Source organism: Bombina bombina, chromosome 1, assembly GCF_027579735.1.
Source record: "Bombina bombina isolate aBomBom1 chromosome 1, aBomBom1.pri, whole genome shotgun sequence".
NCBI classification, from domain to species: Eukaryota; Metazoa; Chordata; class Amphibia; order Anura; family Bombinatoridae; genus Bombina; species Bombina bombina.
In genome coordinates, this window is record NC_069499.1 from 1,570,323,184 (window position 1) to 1,570,344,023 (window position 20,840).

Genomic DNA, 20,840 nt, shown 5'->3' on the forward strand with positions numbered 1-20,840 from the left:
GTTCAAACGGAACCCCCTGAAGAACTGAAAGAACTAGATTGAGACTCCAAGGAGGAGTCAAAGGTTTGTAAACAGGCTTGATTCTAACCAGAGCCTGAACAAAGGCTTGAACATCTGGCACAGCTGCCAGTTTTTTGTGAAGTAACACCGACAAGGCAGAAATCTGTCCCTTCAGGGAACTTGCCGATAATCCTTTTCCAATCCTTCTTGAAGGAAGGATAGAATCCTAGGAATCTTAACCTTGTCCCAAGGGAATCCTTTAGATTCACACCAACAGATATATTTTTTCCAAATTTTGTGGTAAATCTTTCTAGTTACCGGCTTTCTGGCCTGAACAAGAATATCGATAACAGAATCTGAGAAACCTCGCTTCGATAAAATCAAGCGTTCAATCTCCAAGCAGTCAGCTGGAGTGAAACCAGATTCGGATGTTCGAACGGACCCTGAACAAGAAGGTCTCGTCTCAAAGGTAGCTTCCAAGGTGGAGCCGATGACATATTCACCAGATCTGCATACCAAGTCCTGCGTGGCCACGCAGGAGCTATCAAGATCACCGACGCCCTCTCCTGATTGATCCTGGCTACCAGCCTGGGGATGAGAGGAAACGGCGGGAACACATAAGCTAGTTTGAAGGTCCAAGGTGCTACTAGTGCATCCACTAGAGCCGCCTTGGGATCCCTGGATCTGGACCCGTAGCAAGGAACTTTGAAGTTCTGACGAGAGGCCATCAGATCCATGTCTGGAATGCCCCAAAGTTGAGTGACTTGGGCAAAGATTTCCGGATGGAGTTCCCACTCCCCCGGATGCAATGTCTGACGACTCAGAAAATCCGCTTCCCAATTTTCCACTCCCGGGATGTGGATAGCAGACAGGTGGCAGGAGTGAGACTCCGCCCATAGAATAATCTTGGTCACTTCTTCCATCGCTAGGGAACTCCTTGTTCCCCCCTGATGGTTGATGTACGCAACAGTCGTCATGTTGTCTGATTGAAACCGTATGAACTTGGTCCTCGCTAGCTGAGGCCAAGCCTTGAGAGCATTGAATATCGCTCTCAGTTCCAGAATATTTATCGGTAGAAGAGATTCTTCCCGAGACCAAAGACCCTGAGCTTTCAGGGATCCCCAGACCGCGCCCCAGCCCATCAGACTGGCGTCGGTCGTGACAATGACCCACTCTGGTCTGTGGAATGTCATCCCTCGTGACAGGTTGTCCAGGGACAGCCACCAACGGAGTGAGTCTCTGGTCCTCTGATTTACTTGTATCTTTGGAGACAAGTCTGTATAGTCCCCATTCCACTGACTGAGCATGCACAGTTGTAATGGTCTTAGATGAATGCGCGCAAAAGGAACTATGTCCATTGTCGCTACCATCAACCCGATCACTTCCATGCACTGAGCTACGGAAGGAAGAGGAACGGAATGAAGTATTCGACAAGAGTCCAGAAGCTTTGTCTTTCTGGCCTCTGTTAGAAAAATCCTCATTTCTGAGGAGTCTATAATTGTTCCCAAGAAGGGAACCCTTGTTGACGGGGATAGAGAACTCTTTTCCACGTTCACTTTCCAGCCGTGCGATCTGAGAAAGGCCAGGACGATGTCCGTGTGAGCCTTTGCTCGAGGGAGGGACGACGCTTGAATCAGAATGTCGTCCAGGTAAGGTACGACTGCAATGCCCCTTGGTCTTAGCACAGCTAGAAGGGACCCTAGTACCTTTGTGAAAATCCTTGGAGCAGTGGCTAATCCGAAAGGAAGCGCCACGAACTGGTAATGTTTGTCCAGGAATGCAAACCTTAGGAACCGATGATGTTCCTTGTGGATAGGAATATGTAGATACGCATCCTTTAAATCCACCGTGGTCATGAATTGACCTTCCTGGATGGAAGGAAGGATAGTTCGAATGGTTTCCATCTTGAAAGATGGGACCTTGAGAAATTTGTTTAAGATCTTGAGATCTAGGATTGGTCTGAACGTTCCCTCTTTTTTGGGAACTATGAACAGATTGGAGTAGAACCCCATCCCTTGTTCTCTCAATGGAACAGGATGAATCACTCCCATTTTTAACAGGTCTTCTACACAATGTAAGAACGCCTGTCTTTTTATGTGGTCTGAAGACAACTGAGACCTGTGGAACCTTCCCCTTGGGGGAAGTCCCTTGAATTCCAGAAGATAACCCTGGGAGACTATTTCTAGCGCCCAAGGATCCAGAACATCTCTTGCCCAAGCCTGAGCGAAGAGAGAGAGTCTGCCCCCCACCAGATCCGGTCCCGGATCGGGGGCCGATATTTCATGCTGTCTTGGTAGCAGTGGCAGGTTTCTTTGCCTGCTTTCCCTTGTTCCAGCCTTGCATTGGTCTCCAAGCTGGCTTGGCCTGAGAAGTATTACCCTCTTGCTTAGAGGACGTAGCACCTTGGGCTGGTCCGTTTTTACGAAAGGGACGAAAATTAGGTCTATTTTTTGCCTTGAAAGGCCGATCCTGAGGAAGGGCATGGCCCTTACCCCCAGTGATATCAGAGATAATCTCTTTCAAGTCAGGACCAAACAGCGTTTTCCCCTTGAAAGGAATGTTTAGTAGCTTGTTCTTGGAAGACGCATCAGCCGACCAAGATTTCAACCAAAGCGCTCTGCGCGCCACAATAGCAAACCCAGAATTCTTAGCCGCTAACTTAGCCAATTGCAAAGAGGCGTCTAGAGTGAAAGAATTAGCCAATTTGAGAGCATTGACTCTGTCCATAATCTCCTCATAAGGAGGAGAGTCACTATCGAGCACCTTAATCAGTTCATCAAACCAGAAATATGCGGCTGTAGTGACAGGGACAATGCATGAAATGGGTTGTAGAAGGTAACCCTGCTGAACAAACATCTTTTTAAGCAAACCTTCTAATTTTTTATCCATAGGATCTTTGAAAGCACAACTATCCTCTATGGGAATAGTGGTGCGTTTGTTTAAAGTAGAAACCGCTCCCTCGACCTTGGGGACTGACTGCCATAAGTCCTTTCTGGGGTCGACCATAGGAAACAATTTTTTAAATATGGGGGGAGGGACGAAAGGAATACCGGGCCTTTCCCATTCTTTATTAACAATGTCCGCCACCCGCTTGGGTATAGGAAAAGCTTCTGGGAGCCCCGGCACCTCTAGGAACTTGTCCATTTTACATAGTTTCTCTGGGATGACCAAATTTTCACAATCATCCAGAGTGGATAATACCTCCTTAAGCAAAATGCGGAGATGTTCCAATTTAAATTTAAAAGTAATCACATCAGATTCAGCCTGCTGAGAAATGTTCCCTAAATCAGTAATTTCTCCCTCAGACAAAACCTCCCTGGCTCCCTCAGATTGGGTTAGGGGCCCTTCAGAGATATTAATATCAGCGTCATCATGCTCTTCAGTAACTAAAACAGAGCATCCACGCTTACGCTGACAAGGGTTCATTTTGGCTAAAATGTTTTTGACAGAATTATCCATTACAGCCGTTAATTGTTGCATAGTAAGGAGTATTGGCGCGCTAGATGTACTAGGGGCCTCCTGAGTGGGCAAGACTCGTGTAGACGAAGGAGGGAATGATGCAGTACCATGCTTACTCCCCTCACTTGAGGAATCATCTTGGGCATCATTGTCATTATCACATAAATCACATTTATTTAAATGAATAGGAATTCTGGCTTCCCCACATTCAGAACACAGTCTATCTGGTAGTTCAGACATGTTAAACAGGCATAAACTTGATAAGAAAGTACAAAAAACGTTTTGAAATAAAACCGTTACTGTCACTTTAAATTTTAAACTGAACACACTTTATTACTGCAATTGCGAAAAAACATGAAGGAATTGTTCAAAATTCACCAAACTTTCACCACAGTGTCTCAAAGCCTTGAAAATATTGCACACCAATTTTGGAAGCTTTAACCCTTAAAATAACGGAACCGGAGCCGTTTTAAGCTTTAACCCCTTTACAGTCCCTGGTATCTGCTTTGCTGAGACCCAACCAAACCCAAGGGGAATACGATACCAAATGATGCCTTCAGAAGTCTTTTATCAGTATCAGAGCTCCTCTCACATGCGACTGCATGCCATGCCTCTCAAAAACAAGTGCGCAACACCGGCGCGAAAATGAGACTCTGCCTATGCTTTGGGAAAGCCCCTAAAGAATAAGGTGTCTAAAACAGTGCCTGCCGATATAATTATATCAAAATACCCAGAATAAATGATTCCTCAAGGCTAAATAAGTGTTAATATCAATCGATTTAGCCCAAAAAATGTCTACAGTCTAAATAAGCCCTTGTGAAGCCCTTATTTACAATCGTAATAAACATGGCTTACCGGATCCCATAGGGAAAATGACAGCTTCCAGCATTACATCGTCTTGTTAGAATGTGTCATACCTCAAGCAGCAAAGGACTGCAAACTGTTCCCCCAACTGAAGTTAATGCTCTCAACAGTCCTGTGTGGAACAGCCATGGATTTTAGTTACGGTTGCTAAAATCATTTTCCTCATACAAACAGAATTCTTCATCTCTTTTCTGTTTCTGAGTAAATAGTACGTACCAGCACTATTTGAAAATAACAAACTCTTGATTGAATAATGAAAAACTACAGTTAAACACTAAAAAACTCTAAGCCATCTCCGTGGAGATGTTGCCTGTACAACGGCAAAGAGAATGACTGGGGTAGGCGGAGCCTAGGAGGGATCATGTGACCAGCTTTGCTGGGCTCTTTGCCATTTCCTGTTGGGGAAGAGAATATCCCACAAGTAAGGATGACGCCGTGGACCGGACACACCTATGTTGGAGAAACATACCTTTGTGAAAAGTCTCCACCACTGCCAGTGACGCAGCTTCAGATATGCCGCACAGTTCCTCTGCATGACTTTCATAGCACTCAGTTGTTGCTGCTTCTTTGTGAAGGCCCTGGGAGTGATACACTTGTATGTCACAGTGATGCAGTAACAACACAAAGGTGCAAGGTGATGACAATTACAGAAACCCACAAAATATCTTGGAATCTCTGCTCTTCCTTGAAAGCACATTGCAAGTGCTGAACAATCATAATACTAAAGGGATAAGGTGCTAAGGGTTTTTGTAAACATGCAAATCCAAAATAGAGACTAGGGCTGTACAAATACAACCCGTGAGTCAGTTTAGTCTTTATGTTTTGCAATAAACTGCATCCCATTAAGGGTGGATGGGGTATTACGCAAAGCAGAGGTCTCTTGAAACTCAGGTACTAATTTACACAGTCATCAAATATAAATCGAACCAGCTACACTATTCTGTTACCACATCTGCACAAGTTTTCCATAAGCTTACAGGGCTTAGCAAGCTACACTTCAGTGCAGTACTTCTTGTTGTCTTTTTCTACAAACAAGCTCCCACCTTGCACACTGTAAAGACCACACCCTGTTAACTCACTTTCTTGCTAAGTAGCCCCTGCAGATTGCTTGGAAGAAGATTATAATGTCGGTTATCTTTAGGTCCCGCTCCTCCTCTAGATGCGCCAGCACCCCAGCACGGAAGAAGATTTTACTCTGACCAATGCGGTACAGATTTGGGTCCAGCTCGAGAGCTCGGATCTGTGAATGAGAGAACATTGATTTGTGTATTGCCTTTAAAGCCTAGCAATGTAGGATCTCTGAATAAAAATTGCAGCTTACCATTCGCTCACATGCTTGCTTCCCATCCATGAATCCTTTTGGAATGGCATTAGGAGTAAGAATCTCATACCTAGATCACATGATGCCAAAAGAATTAAATACTCAAAATTAAATCTCCTATAAATGATAAAACCTTTAAAGATGCACTTTATCTATGTAGCGACAGATAGGGAGTATTTTGACCAAATAATTTTATTTTGACCAAAATAATTGGATTTCATCCTTACTTGTGGGATTTCACCTCCTGGTCAGCAGGAGGAGGCAAAGAGCACCACAGCAGAGCTGCTATATATAGCTCCTCCCTTCCCTCCCACTCCAGTCATTCGACCAAAGTTAGGAAGAGAAAGGAAAAGCCAAGGTGCAGAGGTGTCTGAAGTTTACAAAAAATAATAACCTGTCTCAGAGAACAGGGCGGGCCGTGGACTCATCGTGTCTAAAAAGAAAATTTATCAGGTAAGCATAAAGACACGATGAGTCCACGGATTTCATCCTTACTTGTGGGATACAATACCAAAGCTAGAGTACACGGATAAGGGAGGGACAAGACAGGGAACCTAAACGGAAGGCACCACTGCTTGAAGAACCTTTCTCCCAAAAACAGCCTCGACCGAGGCAAAAGTATCAAATTTGTAAAATTTAGAAAAAGTGTGAAGAGAAGACCAAGTTGCAGCCTTGCAAATCTGTTCTACAGAAGCTTCATTTTTGAATGCCCATGAGGAAGCAATAACCCTAGTGGAATGAGCCGCAACTCTTTCAGGAGGCTGCTGTCCAGCAGTCTCATATGCAAAACGGATGATACTCTTCAGCCAAAAAGAAAGAGAGGTAGCCGTAGCTTTCTGACCCTTACGTTTCCCAGAGAAAACGACAAAGAAGACGACTGACGAAAGTCCTTAGTCGGTTGTAAATAAAATTTTAAAGCACGGACCACGTCCAAATTGTGCAAAAGACGTTCCTTTGGAGAAGAAGGATTAGGGCACAAGGAAGGAACCACAATTTCCTGATTAATGTTCCGGTTTGAAACAACCTTAGTAAGAAAAACTAGGTTAGTACGTAAAACTACTTTATCCGAATGAAAAATAAAGTAAGGAGAATTGTAGTGTAATGTCGAAAGTTCAGACAGACAGTCTTCGAGCTGAAGAAATGGCAACAAGAAAAAAAACTTTCCAAGATAACAATTTAATATCTAAGGAATGCATAGGCTCAAACAGAAACCCCTTGAAGAACTTTGAGAACTAAATTCAAACTCCATGGAGGAGTAATTGGTTTAAATACAGGCCTGATTATAACCAAAGCCTGACAAAAGGATTGAACATCTGGGACATCCGCCAGACGTTTATGTAACAAAACAGACAAGGCAGAGATCTGACCCTTAAGAGAACTTGCCGATAAACCCTTCTCCAATCTTTCTTGGAGAAAGGACAAAATTCTGGGAATCCTAACTCTACTCCATGAGTAGCCCTTGGATTCACACCAATAAAGATATTTACGCCATATCTTATGGTAGATCTTTCTAGTCACAGGCTTACGAGCCTGGATCATGGTCTCTATGACCGAATCAGAAAACCCCCGCTTGGATAGGATTAAGCGTTCAATCTCCAAGCAGTCAGCTTCAGAGAAACTAGATTTGGGTGAAGGAAGCGCCCTTGAATAAGAAGGTCCTTCCTCAACGGAAGTCTCCAAGGTGGCAGAGATGACATGTCCACCAGATCTGCATACCAAATCCTGCGAGGCCACGCAGGTGCAATGAGGATCACTGATGCCCTCTCTTGTTTGATTCGAGCAATGACTCGAGGCAGAAGCGCAAACGGAGGAAAAAGGTATGCAAGGTTGAAGGAACAAGGAACCGCCAGAGCATCTATCCGTTCTGCCTGGGGATCCCTGGACCTCGACCCGTATCTCGGAACCTTGGCATTCTGACGAGATGCCATGAGATCCAACTCCGGCCGACCCCATTTGAGAATCAGGTTGGAGAACACCTCCGGATGGAGTTCCCACTCTCCCGGAAGAAAAGTCTGCCTGCTCAGAAAGTCTGCCTCCCAGTTGTCCACCCCTGGGATATGGATAGCTGACAGATGACAAGAATGGGCCTCCACCCACCAGATTATCTCGGCTACCTCATTGCTAAGGAACTCCTCTTTCCTCCTTGATGATTGATGTAGGCCACTGTCGGTATGTTGTCTGTCTGGAATCTGATGAACTGGGCTGAAGCCAACTGAGGCCAGGCCAGAAGAGCATTGAAGATCGCTCTCAGTTCCAGAATGTTTATAGGAAAAACAGACTCCGCCGGAGTCCACACTCCCTGAGCTTTTAGAGGACCCCAGACAGCCCCCCACCCTAGAAGGCTGGCATCTGTTGTCACAATCACCCAGGATGGTCTGCGAAAGAATGTTCCCTGGGATAGATGATCCACAGACAACCACCATTGAAGTGAATCCCTTGTCTCCTGCTCCAGGGTTATTCAAGGATATAAGTCTGCATAATCCCCATTCCACAGCCTGAGGTGGCAGAGATGACATGTCCACCAGATCTGCATACCAAATCCTGCGAGGCCACGCAGGTGCAATGAGGATCACTGATGCCCTCTCTTGTTTGATTCGAGCAATGACTCGAGGCAGAAGCGCAAACGGAGGAAAAAGGTATGCAAGGTTGAAGGAACAAGGAACCGCCAGAGCATCTATCCGTTCTGCCTGGGGATCCCTGGACCTCGACCCGTATCTCGGAACCTTGGCATTCTGACGAGATGCCATGAGATCCAACTCCGGCCGACCCCATTTGAGAATCAGGTTGGAGAACACCTCCGGATGGAGTTCCCACTCTCCCGGAAGAAAAGTCTGCCTGCTCAGAAAGTCTGCCTCCCAGTTGTCCACCCCTGGGATATGGATCGCTGACAGATGACAAGAATGGGCCTCCACCCACCAGATTATCTCGGCTACCTCATTGCTAAGGAACTCCTCTTTCCTCCTTGATGATTGATGTAGGCCACTGTCGGTATGTTGTCTGTCTGGAATCTGATGAACTGGGCTGAAGCCAACTGAGGCCAGGCCAGAAGAGCATTGAAGATCGCTCTCAGTTCCAGAATGTTTATAGGAAAAACAGACTCCGCCGGAGTCCACACTCCCTGAGCTTTTAGAGGACCCCAGACAGCCCCCCACCCTAGAAGGCTGGCATCTGTTGTCACAATCACCCAGGATGGTCTGCGAAAGAATGTTCCCTGGGATAGATGATCCACAGACAACCACCATTGAAGTGAATCCCTTGTCTCCTGCTCCAGGGTTATTCAAGGATATAAGTCTGCATAATCCCCATTCCACAGCCTGAGCATGTTTAACTGCAGAGGTCTGAGGTGAAACCGAGCAAATGGGATGATGTCCATTGCCGCCACCATCCGTCCGATTAATTCCATGCACTGGGCCACTGACGGCCGAGGATTGGACTAAAGGGCTCGACAGGTATCTAGAATCTTTGATTTGATTCCTCTGTCAGAAAAATCCTCATGGATATAGAATCGATTACAGTTCCCAAGAAAGTCACCCTTGCTTTCGGGATTAAAGAACTCTTTTCCAGATTTACTTTCCACCCGTGAGTCCTCAGGAAGGACAGTACAATGTCGGTATGGGACCCTGCTTGTTGACAAGATGGCGCCTGAATCAGAATATTGTCCAGATAAGGCGCCACCGCAATGTCCCGTGGCCTTAGAACTGCCAGCAAAGACCCCAGAACCTTTATGAAAATTCTGGGTGCCGTGGCCAGCCCGAAAGGAAGAGCCACAAACTGAAAGTGCTGGTCCAGAAAAGCAAACCTTAGGAACTTGTGATGATCTCTGTGGATAGGAACATGAAGGTATACATCCTTCAAATCCACTGTCGTCATAAATTGACCCTCCTGGATCAATGGAAGAATGGTCCGAATAGTTTCCATCTTGAATGAAGGAAAACTGAGAAACTTGTTTAGACTCTTGAGATCTAATATAGGTCTGAAGATTCCCTCTTTTTGGGAACTACAAACAGATTTGAATAAAACCCCTGCCCCTGTTCCTGTGCTGGAACGGGAACAATTACTCCCAGGGAGGAGAGGTCTTTTACACAATGTAAGAATGCTTCTTTCTTTATCTGGTTTGCAGATAATCTTGAAAGAAGAAATCTTCCTCTGGGAGGAAAATTCTTGAACTCCAGTTTGTATCCCTGGGACACTATCTCTATAGCCCAGGGATCCTGAACGTCTCGTACCCAAGCCTGAACGAAGAAAGAAAGTCTGCCCCCACCAGATCAGGTCCCGGATCGGGGGCATGCCCTTCATGCAGCAGGCTTCTTGGACTGTTTACCCTTGTTGCAAGGCTGGTTGGGTCTCCAAGTAGACTTAGATTGCGAATAGTTTCCTTCTTGTTTAGAGGAGTTAGAGAAAGAATTTCCCTTGAAATTACGAAAGGAACGAAAATTACTTTGTCGTCCTATTTCTTTATTTCTCTTATCCTGAGGAAGGAGGTGACCCTTACCTCCCGTGATGTCAGAAATAATCTCCTTCAGGCCAGGACCAAACAAGGTCTTTCCTTTGTAAGGAATAACTAGAAGCTTAGACTTGGATGACACATCCGCAGACCAAGGTTTTAACCATAAAGCCCTGCGGGCTAGAATAGAAAACCCTGAACTCTTAACTGCTAATTTAGTAATTTGCAGAGAAGCATCTGTAATAAAAGGCATTAGCCAACTTCAGAGCTTTAATCCTATCTTGGATCTACTCTAAAGTGGTTTCAGTTCTGAGAGATTCAGACAGAGCATCAAACCAATAGGCTGCTGCACTAGTGACCGTAGCAATGCACACAGCCGGCTGCAATAGCAGACCCTGGTGAACATAAATATTTTTAAGTAGACCCTCCAACTTCTTGTCCATGGGATCTTTAAAAGCACAACTATTCTCAATGGGAATAGTAGTTCGCTTAGCAAGAGTGGAAATAGCTCCTTCCACCTTAGGTACCGTCTGCCAAGTTTCCCTGACAGCGTCCGCTATAGGAAACATTTTCTTGAAAATAGGAGATGGAGATGTATTGAACCTTCAGAGTCTGAAACGTCACCTTCTGATAGAACCTCCATACCCTCCAACTCAGCTACCTGAGAGGGTACCTCCGAGATTGCCACCATAGTATCAGAAACCTCATTTACTACATGGTTGTCCTTCCTCTTACACTTGCCTTGTAGCACAGGGAAAGCAGACAACGCATCAGAAATTGTGGAAGACATAACTGTAGCTATGTCTTTTAAAGTAATTCCAGCAATCACTGGAGTAGAAGTACAGGGCACTGCTTGTGCGGGCGTTAAATCTTGGGACGCTTGGGGAGAAAGCTGCGACATACTCTGAATCTCAGCATTAGATTCCTGAGAATCATCCGCCTTAGAAATATTTTGCTCATGAAAAATCTTTTCTCTATACTTTAAAGTCCTCTCAATGCATGAGGGACAAAAAGGAATTGGTGGTTCCACATTGGCATCCAAGCACATGGAGCAAAAAAACATTTTGTACAGCTCCTGTGTCCATGTTGAAGCACAGTAGGATAGCAAAAAATAATAAAACCGTTACTGGCCCTTTAAATTTTGGAGATAAAACATTTTTGCAGCAGGTAGAAAAAAAATAGTGTCCCAATAACCAACCAAATTTAAATAGAACAATTTAGTTTAAATAATTTTAAATGACAGAAAAAATACTGTGACTTTAAAATTTAAAAGTAAACTATTTTCCTTGCAGAAAATAAATGTCCTATTTTTACAGCAGGTAGCCGTAATAATAAAAACCCTCAGACACCACTACGCCTCAGCATCTCTGCTGAAGCGCCTACCTGCCGCCCGGATCCACCACTCTGATCTCCAAACAGTCCGATGACAAGGTCTTGAAAAACACTATGCAACCGCTTGCTCTGAGACACAAGACCATGGGGTGCTAGTGCGAGTCCCAGGTGTCTGTGTAAAAACACTGTGTACCCGGAAAACAGCTCCTGATTAACCAGGAACTGAAACTGCGCAGATTGTTATGAAAACAGCAAAGACATAGCCCCGCCCATGTGGGCGTAAGAAAAAACATAATTTATGCTTACCTGATAAATTTATTTCTCTTGTAGTGTATCCAGTCCACGGATCATCCATTACTTATGGAATATATTCTCCTTCCCAACAGGAAGCTGCAAGAGTCCACCCACAGCAAAGCTGCTATATAGCTCCTCCCCTAACTGCCATATTCAGTCATTCGACCGAAAACATGCAGAGAAAGGAAAAACCATAGGGTGCAGTGGTGACTGTAGTTCAAATGAAAAAATTACCTGCCTTAAAGTGACAGGGCGGGCCGTGGACTGGATACACTACAAGAGAAATAAATTTATCAGGTAAGCATAAATTATGTTTTCTCTTGTTAAGTGTATCCAGTCCACGGATCATCCATTACTTATGGAATACCAATACCAAAGCTAAAGTACACGGATGATGGGAGGGACAAGGCAGGTACTTAAACGGAAGTTACCACTGCCTGTAAAAAACCCTTTCTCCCAAAAATAGCCTCCGAAGAAGCAAGGTATCAAATTTGTTAAATTTGAAAAGTATGAAGCGCAGACCAAGACTCCGTCTTGTAAATCTGTTCAACAGAAGCCACATTTAAAAAAAGCCCAAGTGAAAACCACAGCTCTAGTAGAATGAGCTGTAATTCCTTCAGGAGGCTGCTGTCCAGCAGTCTCATAAGCTAAATGAATTATGCTTTTTAACCAAAAGAACAGAGAGGCTGCTGAAGTCTTTTGACCCTCTCCTCTGTCCAGAATAGACAACAAACAAGGTGAACGTTTGATGAAAACTGTAGTAGCTTGTAAGTAAAACTTTAAAGCACAAACCACGTCCAATATTGTGTAATAGACGTTCCTTCTTTGAGGAAGGATTAGGATACAAGCATGGAACAACTATCTCTTGAGTGATGTACTTGTTAGATACCACCTTAGGAAAAAAACCAGGTTGGTACGCAGGACTACCTTATCCGTACGAAGGACCAGATAAGGAGAATCACATTGTAACACAGATAACTTGGAGACTCTACGAGTCGAGGAATTAGCTACCCAAAAGGAACTTTCCAAGATAAAGATTGATATCTATGGAACAAAAAAGGTTCAAACGGAACTTCTTGAAGAACCTTAAGAATCAGGTTTAAGCTCCATGGCGGAGCAACAGTTTTAAACACAGGCTTGGATCTAACCAAAGCCTGACCAAATGCCTGAACGTCTAGAATACCTGCCAGACGCTTGTGCAAAAAAAATAGACAGAGTAAAAATCTGTCCCCTTTTAAGGAATTAGCTGACAACCCTTTTCTCAAAAACATCTTGGAGAAAAGATAATATCCTGGGAATCCAGACTTTACTCCATGAGTAACCCTTGGATTCATAACAATCAGATATTTACACCATATCTATGTTCAATTTTCCTAGAGACAGGCTTTCATGTCTGTATTAAGGTATCAATGACTGACTCGGAGAAGCCATGCTTTGATAACATCAAGCGTTCAGTCTCCAGGCAGTCCATCTCAGATTGATTCTATTTAAATGGTTGAAAGGACCCTGAGGTAGAGGGACCTGTCTCAGAAGCAGAGACCGTGATGGAAAGGATGACATGTCCACCAGATCTGCATACCAGGTCCTGCGTGGCTACGCAGGCGCTTTCAAAAACACCAAAGCCCTCTCCTGCTTGGTCTTGACCTCCGGAGGAAATCCCACTCCCCCGGAAGAAAAGTCTGACGACTTAGAAAATCCACCTCCCAGTTCTCAACACCTGGGATATGGATAGCTGATAGACAAGAGTGAGTCTCTGTCCAGTGAATTATTGTAAGACTTCTAACATCGCTAGGGAACTTCTGTTCCCCCTTGATGGCTGATGTAAGCCACAGTCGTGTATATTGTCCGACTGAGTATGATGTACCTCAGAGTTGCTAACTGAGGCCAAGTCTGAAGAGCATGGAATATCACTCCCAGTTCCAGAATATTTATTAGAAGGAGGGTCTCCTCCTAAGTCCACTATCCCTGAGCCTTCAGGGAGTTCCAGACTGCATCCCAACCTAAAAGGCTGGCATCTATTGTAACAATTGTCCCATCTGACCTGCGGAAGGTCATACCCTTGGACAGATGGACCCGACATAGTCACCAGAGAAGAGAATCTCTGGTCTCTTGGTCCAGGTTTAACAGGGGGACAAATCTGTGTAATCCCCGTTCCTCTGACTGAGCATGCATAGTTGCAGCGGTCTGAAATGTAGACGTGCAAACGGTACTATGTCCCTTGCCGCTACAATCCCAGTTCCAGAATATTTATTAGAAGGAGGGTCTCCTCCTAAGTCCACTATCCCTGAGCCTTCAGGGAGTTCCAGACTGCATCCCAACCTAAAAGGCTGGCATCTATTGTAACAATTGTCCCATCTGACCTGCGGAAGGTCATACCCTTGGACAGATGGACCCGACATAGTCACCAGAGAAGAGAATCTCTGGTCTCTTGGTCCAGGTTTAACAGGGGGACAAATCTGTGTAATCCCCGTTCCTCTGACTGAGCATGCATAGTTGCAGCGGTCTGAAATGTAGACGTGCAAACGGTACTATGTCCCTTGCCGCTACAATTAAGCCGATTTCATTCATGTACTGAGCCACCGAAGGGCGCGGATGGGATGAAAAAACACGGCAGAAATTTAGAAACTTTGACAACCTGGACTCCGTCAGGTAAATTTTCATTTCTACAGAATCTATCAGAGTCCCTAGGAGGGAAACCCTTGAGATTGGGGATAGAGAACTCTTTCCTTGTTCACTTTCCACCCATGTGATCTCAGAAATGCCAGTACTACGTCCATATGAGACTGGGCAATTTGGATGTTTGACGCCTGTATCAGGATGTCGTCTAAATAAGGGGCCACTTCTATGCCCCGCGGTCTAAGGACCGCCAAAGCGACCCCAGAACCTCCATAAAGATTCTTGGGGCTGTAGATATCCCAAAGGAAAGAGCTACAAACTGGTAATGCCTGTCTAGAAAGGCAAACCTGAAAAACGATGGTGATCTTTATGCATCACAATGTGAGGATAAGCATCCTTCAAATCCATTGTAGTCCTCTATTGACTCTCCTGGATCATAGTTAAGATGGTACGAATAGTTTCCATCTTAAATGACGGAATTCTGAGGAATTTATTTAAGATCTTTAGATCCAAAATAGGTCTGAAGGTTCCCTCTCCTTGGGAACCACAAACAGATTTGAGTAAAAACTCTGTCCCTGTTCCTCTCTTGGAACTGGATGGATCTCGTACACAATGTAAGAATGCCTCCTTCTTTATCTGGTTTGCAGATAATTGTGAAAGGCGAAATCTCCCCTTTTTTGGGGGGGAATCTTTGAAATCCAGAAGATATCTCTGGGATATAAATTCCAATGCCTAGGGATCCTGGGCATCTCTTGCCCACGCCTGGGCGAAGAATGAAAGTCTGCCCCCTATAGGATCCGTTACCGGATAGGGAGCCGTTCTACATGCTGTCTTAGAGGCAGCAGCAGGCTCCTTGGCCTGCTTATCTTTGTTCCAGGTCCGATTGTCTCCAGACCGCCTTGGACTGAGCAAAAATTCCCTCTTGTTTTGCCTTAGAGGATGCCACACCTGCCCTGAAGTTTTTAAAAAGGCACGAAAATTAGACTTTTTTTTTTTTTTTTTTTTTTTGGCCCTTGATTTGGACCTATCCTGAGGAAGGGCATGACCTTTTCCTCCAGTGATATAAGCAATAATCTCCTTCAAACCAGGCCCGAATAGGGTCTGCCCCTTGAAGGGAAGTTAAGTAGCTTATTTATTAAAGTCACGACAGCTGACCATGATATAAGCCATAGCGCTCTGCGCGCCAGTATAGTAAAAAACAGAATTCTTAGCCGTTAGTCTAGTCAAATGAACAAGGCATCAGAAAACAAAGGAATTGGCTAGCATAAGCTTGTCAAATATATTCATCCAATGGAGTCGCTTAACTGTAAAGCCTCATCAAGAGACTCAACCCAGAACGCCGCAGCAGCAGTGACAGAAGCAATGTATGCAAGGGGCTGCAGGATAAAACCCTGTTGAATAAACATTTTTTATCCATTGGATCTAAAAAGCACAACTGTCCTCGTCAGAGGTAGTGGTACGCTTAGCTAGAGTAGAAACTCTTCTCTCCACCTTAGGAACTGTCTGCCAGAAGTCCTGTGTGGTGGTAACTATTAGAAAACATTCTTCTAAAAAATAGGAGGGGAAGAGAACGGCACACCTGGTCTATCCCATTCCTTATTAAAAAAAAAAAATTTAGTAAACCTCTTTAGGTATTGGAAAAACATCAGTACACACCGGCACTGCATATTATTTATCCAGTCTACACAATTTCTCTGGCCCTGCGATTGTACACATTCATTCAGAGCAGCCAAAGCCTCCCTGAGCAACAAGTGGAGGTTCTCAAGCATAAATTTTAAATGTAGAAATATCAGAATCAGGTTAAATCATCTTCCCTGAGTCAAAAAAAATCACCCACAGACTAAGCATATTGTGAGGTAGTATCATACATGGTTCTTAAAGCGTCTGTATGCTCTGTATCTACCCCCAGAGCTAACTGCTTTCCTTTAATTTCAGGTAGTCTGACTAATACTGCTGCCAGAATATTATTCACCACCTTTGCCATGTCTTGTAAAATAAACGCTATGGGCGCCCTTGATGTACTTGGCGCCATTTGAGCGTGAGTCCCTGAAGCGGGAGTCAAAGGGTCTGAAACGTGGGGAGAGTTAGTCGGCATAACTTTCCCCTCGACAGAATCCCCTGGTAAAAGAAACGCTATGGGTGCCCTTGATGTACTTGGCGCCATTTGAGCGTGAGTCCCTAAAGCGGGAGTCAAAAGGTCTGACACGTGGGGAGAGTTAGTCGGCATAACTACCCTCACGACAGAATCCTCTGGTGATAATGTTTTTAAAGACAAAAAATGATCTTTATTGTTTAACATGAAATCAGTACATCTGGTACACATTCTAAGATGGGGTTCCACCATGGCTTTAAAACATAATGAACACAGAGCTTCCTCTATGTTAGACATGTTAGAACAGACTAATAATGAGACTAGTAAGCTTGGAAAACACTTTAAATCAAGTTAACAAGCAAATATATAAAACGTTACTGTGCCCTTAAGAGAAACAAATTTTGTCAAAATTTGAAAAACAGTGAAAAAAAAAAAGGCAGTAAAACAATCGAAATTTTTACAGTACATGTAATAAGGTAACAGAGCATTGCACCCACTTGCAAATGGATGATTAACCCCTTAATGCAAAAAACAGATAAAAAAAAAACAAAAAAAAACGACAGACATTTTTAAAAACAGACACAACAAACTGCCACAGCCAACAGTGGGAAGCTTCAGTTAACTGTTTCTATGCAAAATTTAAGCCAGCCATGTGGAAAAAACTTAGGCCCCAATAAGTTTTATCACCAAACATATGTTAAAAAACGATTAAACATGCCAGCAAACGTTTTAAAACACATTTTTACAAGAGTATGTATCTCTATTAATAAGCCTGATACCAGTCGCTTTTACTGCATTTAAGGCTATACCAACATTACAGTGTTATCACCAATGTACGTTAAAAAACGATTAAACATGCCAGCAAACGTTTTAAAACACATTTTTACAAGAGTATGTATCTCTATTAATAAGCCTGATACCAGTCGCTATCGCTGCATTTAAGGCTTTACTTACATTACTTCGGTATCAGCAGTATTTTCTTAGTCAATTCCATTCCTAGAAAAATATTTTACTGCACATACCTTATCTGCAGGAAAACCTGCACGCCATTCCCCCTCTGAAGTACCTCACTCCTCAGAATGTGTGAGAACAGCAAATGGATCTTAGTTACGTCTGCTAAGATCATAGAAAAACGCAGGCAGATTCTTCTTCCAAATACTGCCTGAGATAAACAGCACACTCCGGTGCCATTTAAAAATAACAAACTTTTGATTGAAGAATAAACTAAGTAGAAAGCACCACAGACTCTCACGACCTCCTATCTATGTTGAGGCTTGCAAGAGAATGACTGAATATGGCAGTTAGGGGAGGAGCTATATAGCAGCTTTGCTGTGGGTGGACTCTTGCAGCTTCCTGTTGGGAAGGAGAATATATTCCATAAGTAATGGATGATCCGTGGACTGGATACACTTAACAAGAGAAAGAACACAACCCGACCGGCATCACTCAGAACATTAAAAAACTATGTTAAAGAAAAAACCTAGCTTAACTCCCAGCCCCAGTGCCTGTACATTAAAGCTGTCCAAACAACCCTCTATACTTAGAGAGCATAATGTCACAATCACAATTAGCCCCATATTGCTGAGCCTTATGTGTTACTTAAAATAAAGTGCTCACTCTCCTCTGAGTTTTTGATCCTTCCCAGAATAAAAAGTTTGCACTTACCTTAATGCTGCCCGACAGCAGGACAGTCCAGCAGGTGTAAGAGGTCCTCTCCCTCCCATAGCCCTGTGGAAAGTGATAGAGCCTGAGTTAGACTTGCTTAGGCCATCAGAATAAGGGCAGCAGAAATGTATGGGAGGCGCAGTGAGAATTATGTTCCACCAGTTCCCATTGCTTTAAAGCCACCAAGAGCTCTACTGAAGAGACTGATATGGACTACGGCTACACCCTAGACAAAGCAAAACACTCTGGCACCACTTTAAAAACAAAAAACTCTTGATTGAAGAATCTATTTCTAACACCTCACTTTACCTCTTCCTACACGAACGCAGGCAAAGAGAATGACTGGAGTGGGAGGGAAGGGAGGAGCTACATATAGCAACTCTGCTGTGGTGCTCTTTGCCGCCTCCTGCTGACCAGGAGGTGAAATCCCACAAGTAGGGATGAAATCCGTGGACTCATTGTGTCTTTAAAAAGAAATAGTGTTCAGTAAGGAGCAGATTCAATAAAGAATATTCATTATTGTTAGACTCAGTATAACTTTATGCTAACTGGTGGGAAAAGGTTACTTCAATAATACTGTACTTTAGAATTTGAAGACTTACATTTACCAGAAGAAAAAAAAAATCAGTAAGGGTACATTTATAACTGCTTAATTATACCCTACCGTTGGCGAAATTCCTGAAAGACAATACGATTGGGAAATCCCTGTCTGCAGATTCGGATGCCTTCCAAGACCCCATTACATCTCAGCTGGTCAAGAACTAAATGAGGGTCCAGTTTACCCGCCTAAGATAAAGGCAATAAACAGATAGTTAACTATTAACACTGACAACTATTTCCTTAGCTCATTAATCATAGTTACAAGACATACCCTCTTTTCGTGGTTGGGGATGATGCAACGAACAAAGTTAGGGTTGGTATTCCTCAGCGTGGCCATTAGTTTGGTCAGTGATTCCTTGTATAGTTGCCCCACTGTGCGGAACATTCCCTTTTTGGTTTTGTACGCAGATCCAAATGCTGTCTCTGCCATTCCAGCTACCTGGTCGAGGCCAACAATGCGGTCCACTGGGGGGGGGGATAAGTTGGTGAAGAAGTTAATGCTTTCCTTATTTACCAATAGTAGGAGGAAGAGATGAGCAAAATGCATTTACTAGAGACGAATACTGAATACTGCTGCATACAGCAAACATTTGGCTATTTTTGGTGCTGAAAAAATAGCTATATTTGTGTGTTGCAATTTTACACTAATAAATCTGGCACTGAAAATAGCCGAATGCTGCTGCCTCTGGAAATATTCTGCAGTTGTTTCTGTAACGAATACGAATTTATGCTCATGCCTAATTTTTATATATTAATGGGACCAGCAACACATTACGATGTTCTTATTTAAAAGTTGTGTAGAGTAAGTGGGTGGTATAGATTAAATGAATTTCCAAAACCATTTAACTTTAACAAAGGAGATTAGATACTAAGAGAAAAAAAAACCCATTCTGCAAACATCTCCTCTTTCAACTGGATATATACACACAGGCAGATGGGAATGCTAAACTCAGTGACAAGTATTCTCTTACCACCAGTGTATAATTCGTAGCACTGTGAATACTTCTATAGCAATTTGGTATCTAACAAATAAAACACAAAATACACTTCTAAAGCAACATTAATTACTTTTTACTACAGTTTTCATCATATTCCCTAAATTGAGAAAGGGATCTGTTCTTTTTTTCTTGTATTAACAATGCTGATTACAAAATCTACTCAAACCTATTTGTTTTTAATACACAGCTGGACATTCTTCCGCCCATTTAACTGGGCATCATTAATTACCAAGCACGTCTCAAATGGTGCTACCCGAGCTCCATTAATTAACAGTTGAGATTATCTTCTAATACCATTCAGATCTCATTAGACAAAAACTACTGATGGCCACTATGACCTAATGTAATCTATGGTTAATCGGCCCATGTCCTTCAGAATTCATACTTGTATACGCTGGATTTAATGCAGGTAATTCCCTAGTAGTAGTTAGTCTGCTGCATCTCTGTCTATAAAGTGTGCATTTCTCCCCATGCTGATTCAAATAATGAAATCAGCATTTCCATAATCCATTCACAATATATCTACATGTCTGACTGCCCATATCCACCAAATATTTTATCTGGTATAATCTCACTTTTCTCTCATCAACAGTCTCCTGTATCTGCTTCACACTTATCTATAAATGTTCCCAAACTTTTTTCTTTACTCATCTCAAATCTCCTCTTTTACTTTTCCCCAATCCTTTCCCATCTCATTCTACATGTACGTCCCTCAACATGCTGTTTCATCTGTTCCCATACTGAATTATTGTTTTAGTCATACAGTGTTTAAAGGGACACTTAGGTCAATTGTGATTGGCTGAAGGCTGTCACATGATACATTTAGCCACCAATCAGCAAGCGCTACCCAAGTGCTAAACCAAAAATGGACCGGCTCCTAAGCTTAGATTCCTGATTTTCAAATAAAGATAGAAAGTGAAGAAAAATTGATAAGAGTAAATTAGAAAGTTGCTAAAAATTGCCTGCTCTATCTGAATCATGAAAGAAAAAGCTTGGGTTTAGTTTCCCTTTAATAAATAAATAAAAGGAGGGAGAGTGAAGGTTACATAAAGTGAATGGCTTATTAACCCAATGGTCTAAAACTCACGCTTCATGTGCTGCCACAATAAAATACCAGGAAAATCAGTGTGATTCCATAATTTAACATTCTAGCAG

General features: G+C 43.3%; 1 protein-coding gene across 1 annotated transcript in view; it reads right to left on the bottom strand.

Moving 5' to 3' along the window:
* The window catches only part of MYH10 (myosin heavy chain 10), a gene marked incomplete in the record, with an annotated part of 607,379 nt that overhangs the window by 132,374 nt on the left and 454,165 nt on the right, over positions 1–20,840 (bottom strand). Inside the window, 5 exon segments of the mRNA XM_053709890.1 lie at positions 4,793–4,901; positions 5,403–5,563; positions 5,645–5,714; positions 18,752–18,873; positions 18,959–19,152. Of these exon segments, the coding sequence (XP_053565865.1) occupies positions 4,793–4,901; positions 5,403–5,563; positions 5,645–5,714; positions 18,752–18,873; positions 18,959–19,152 (656 nt within the window).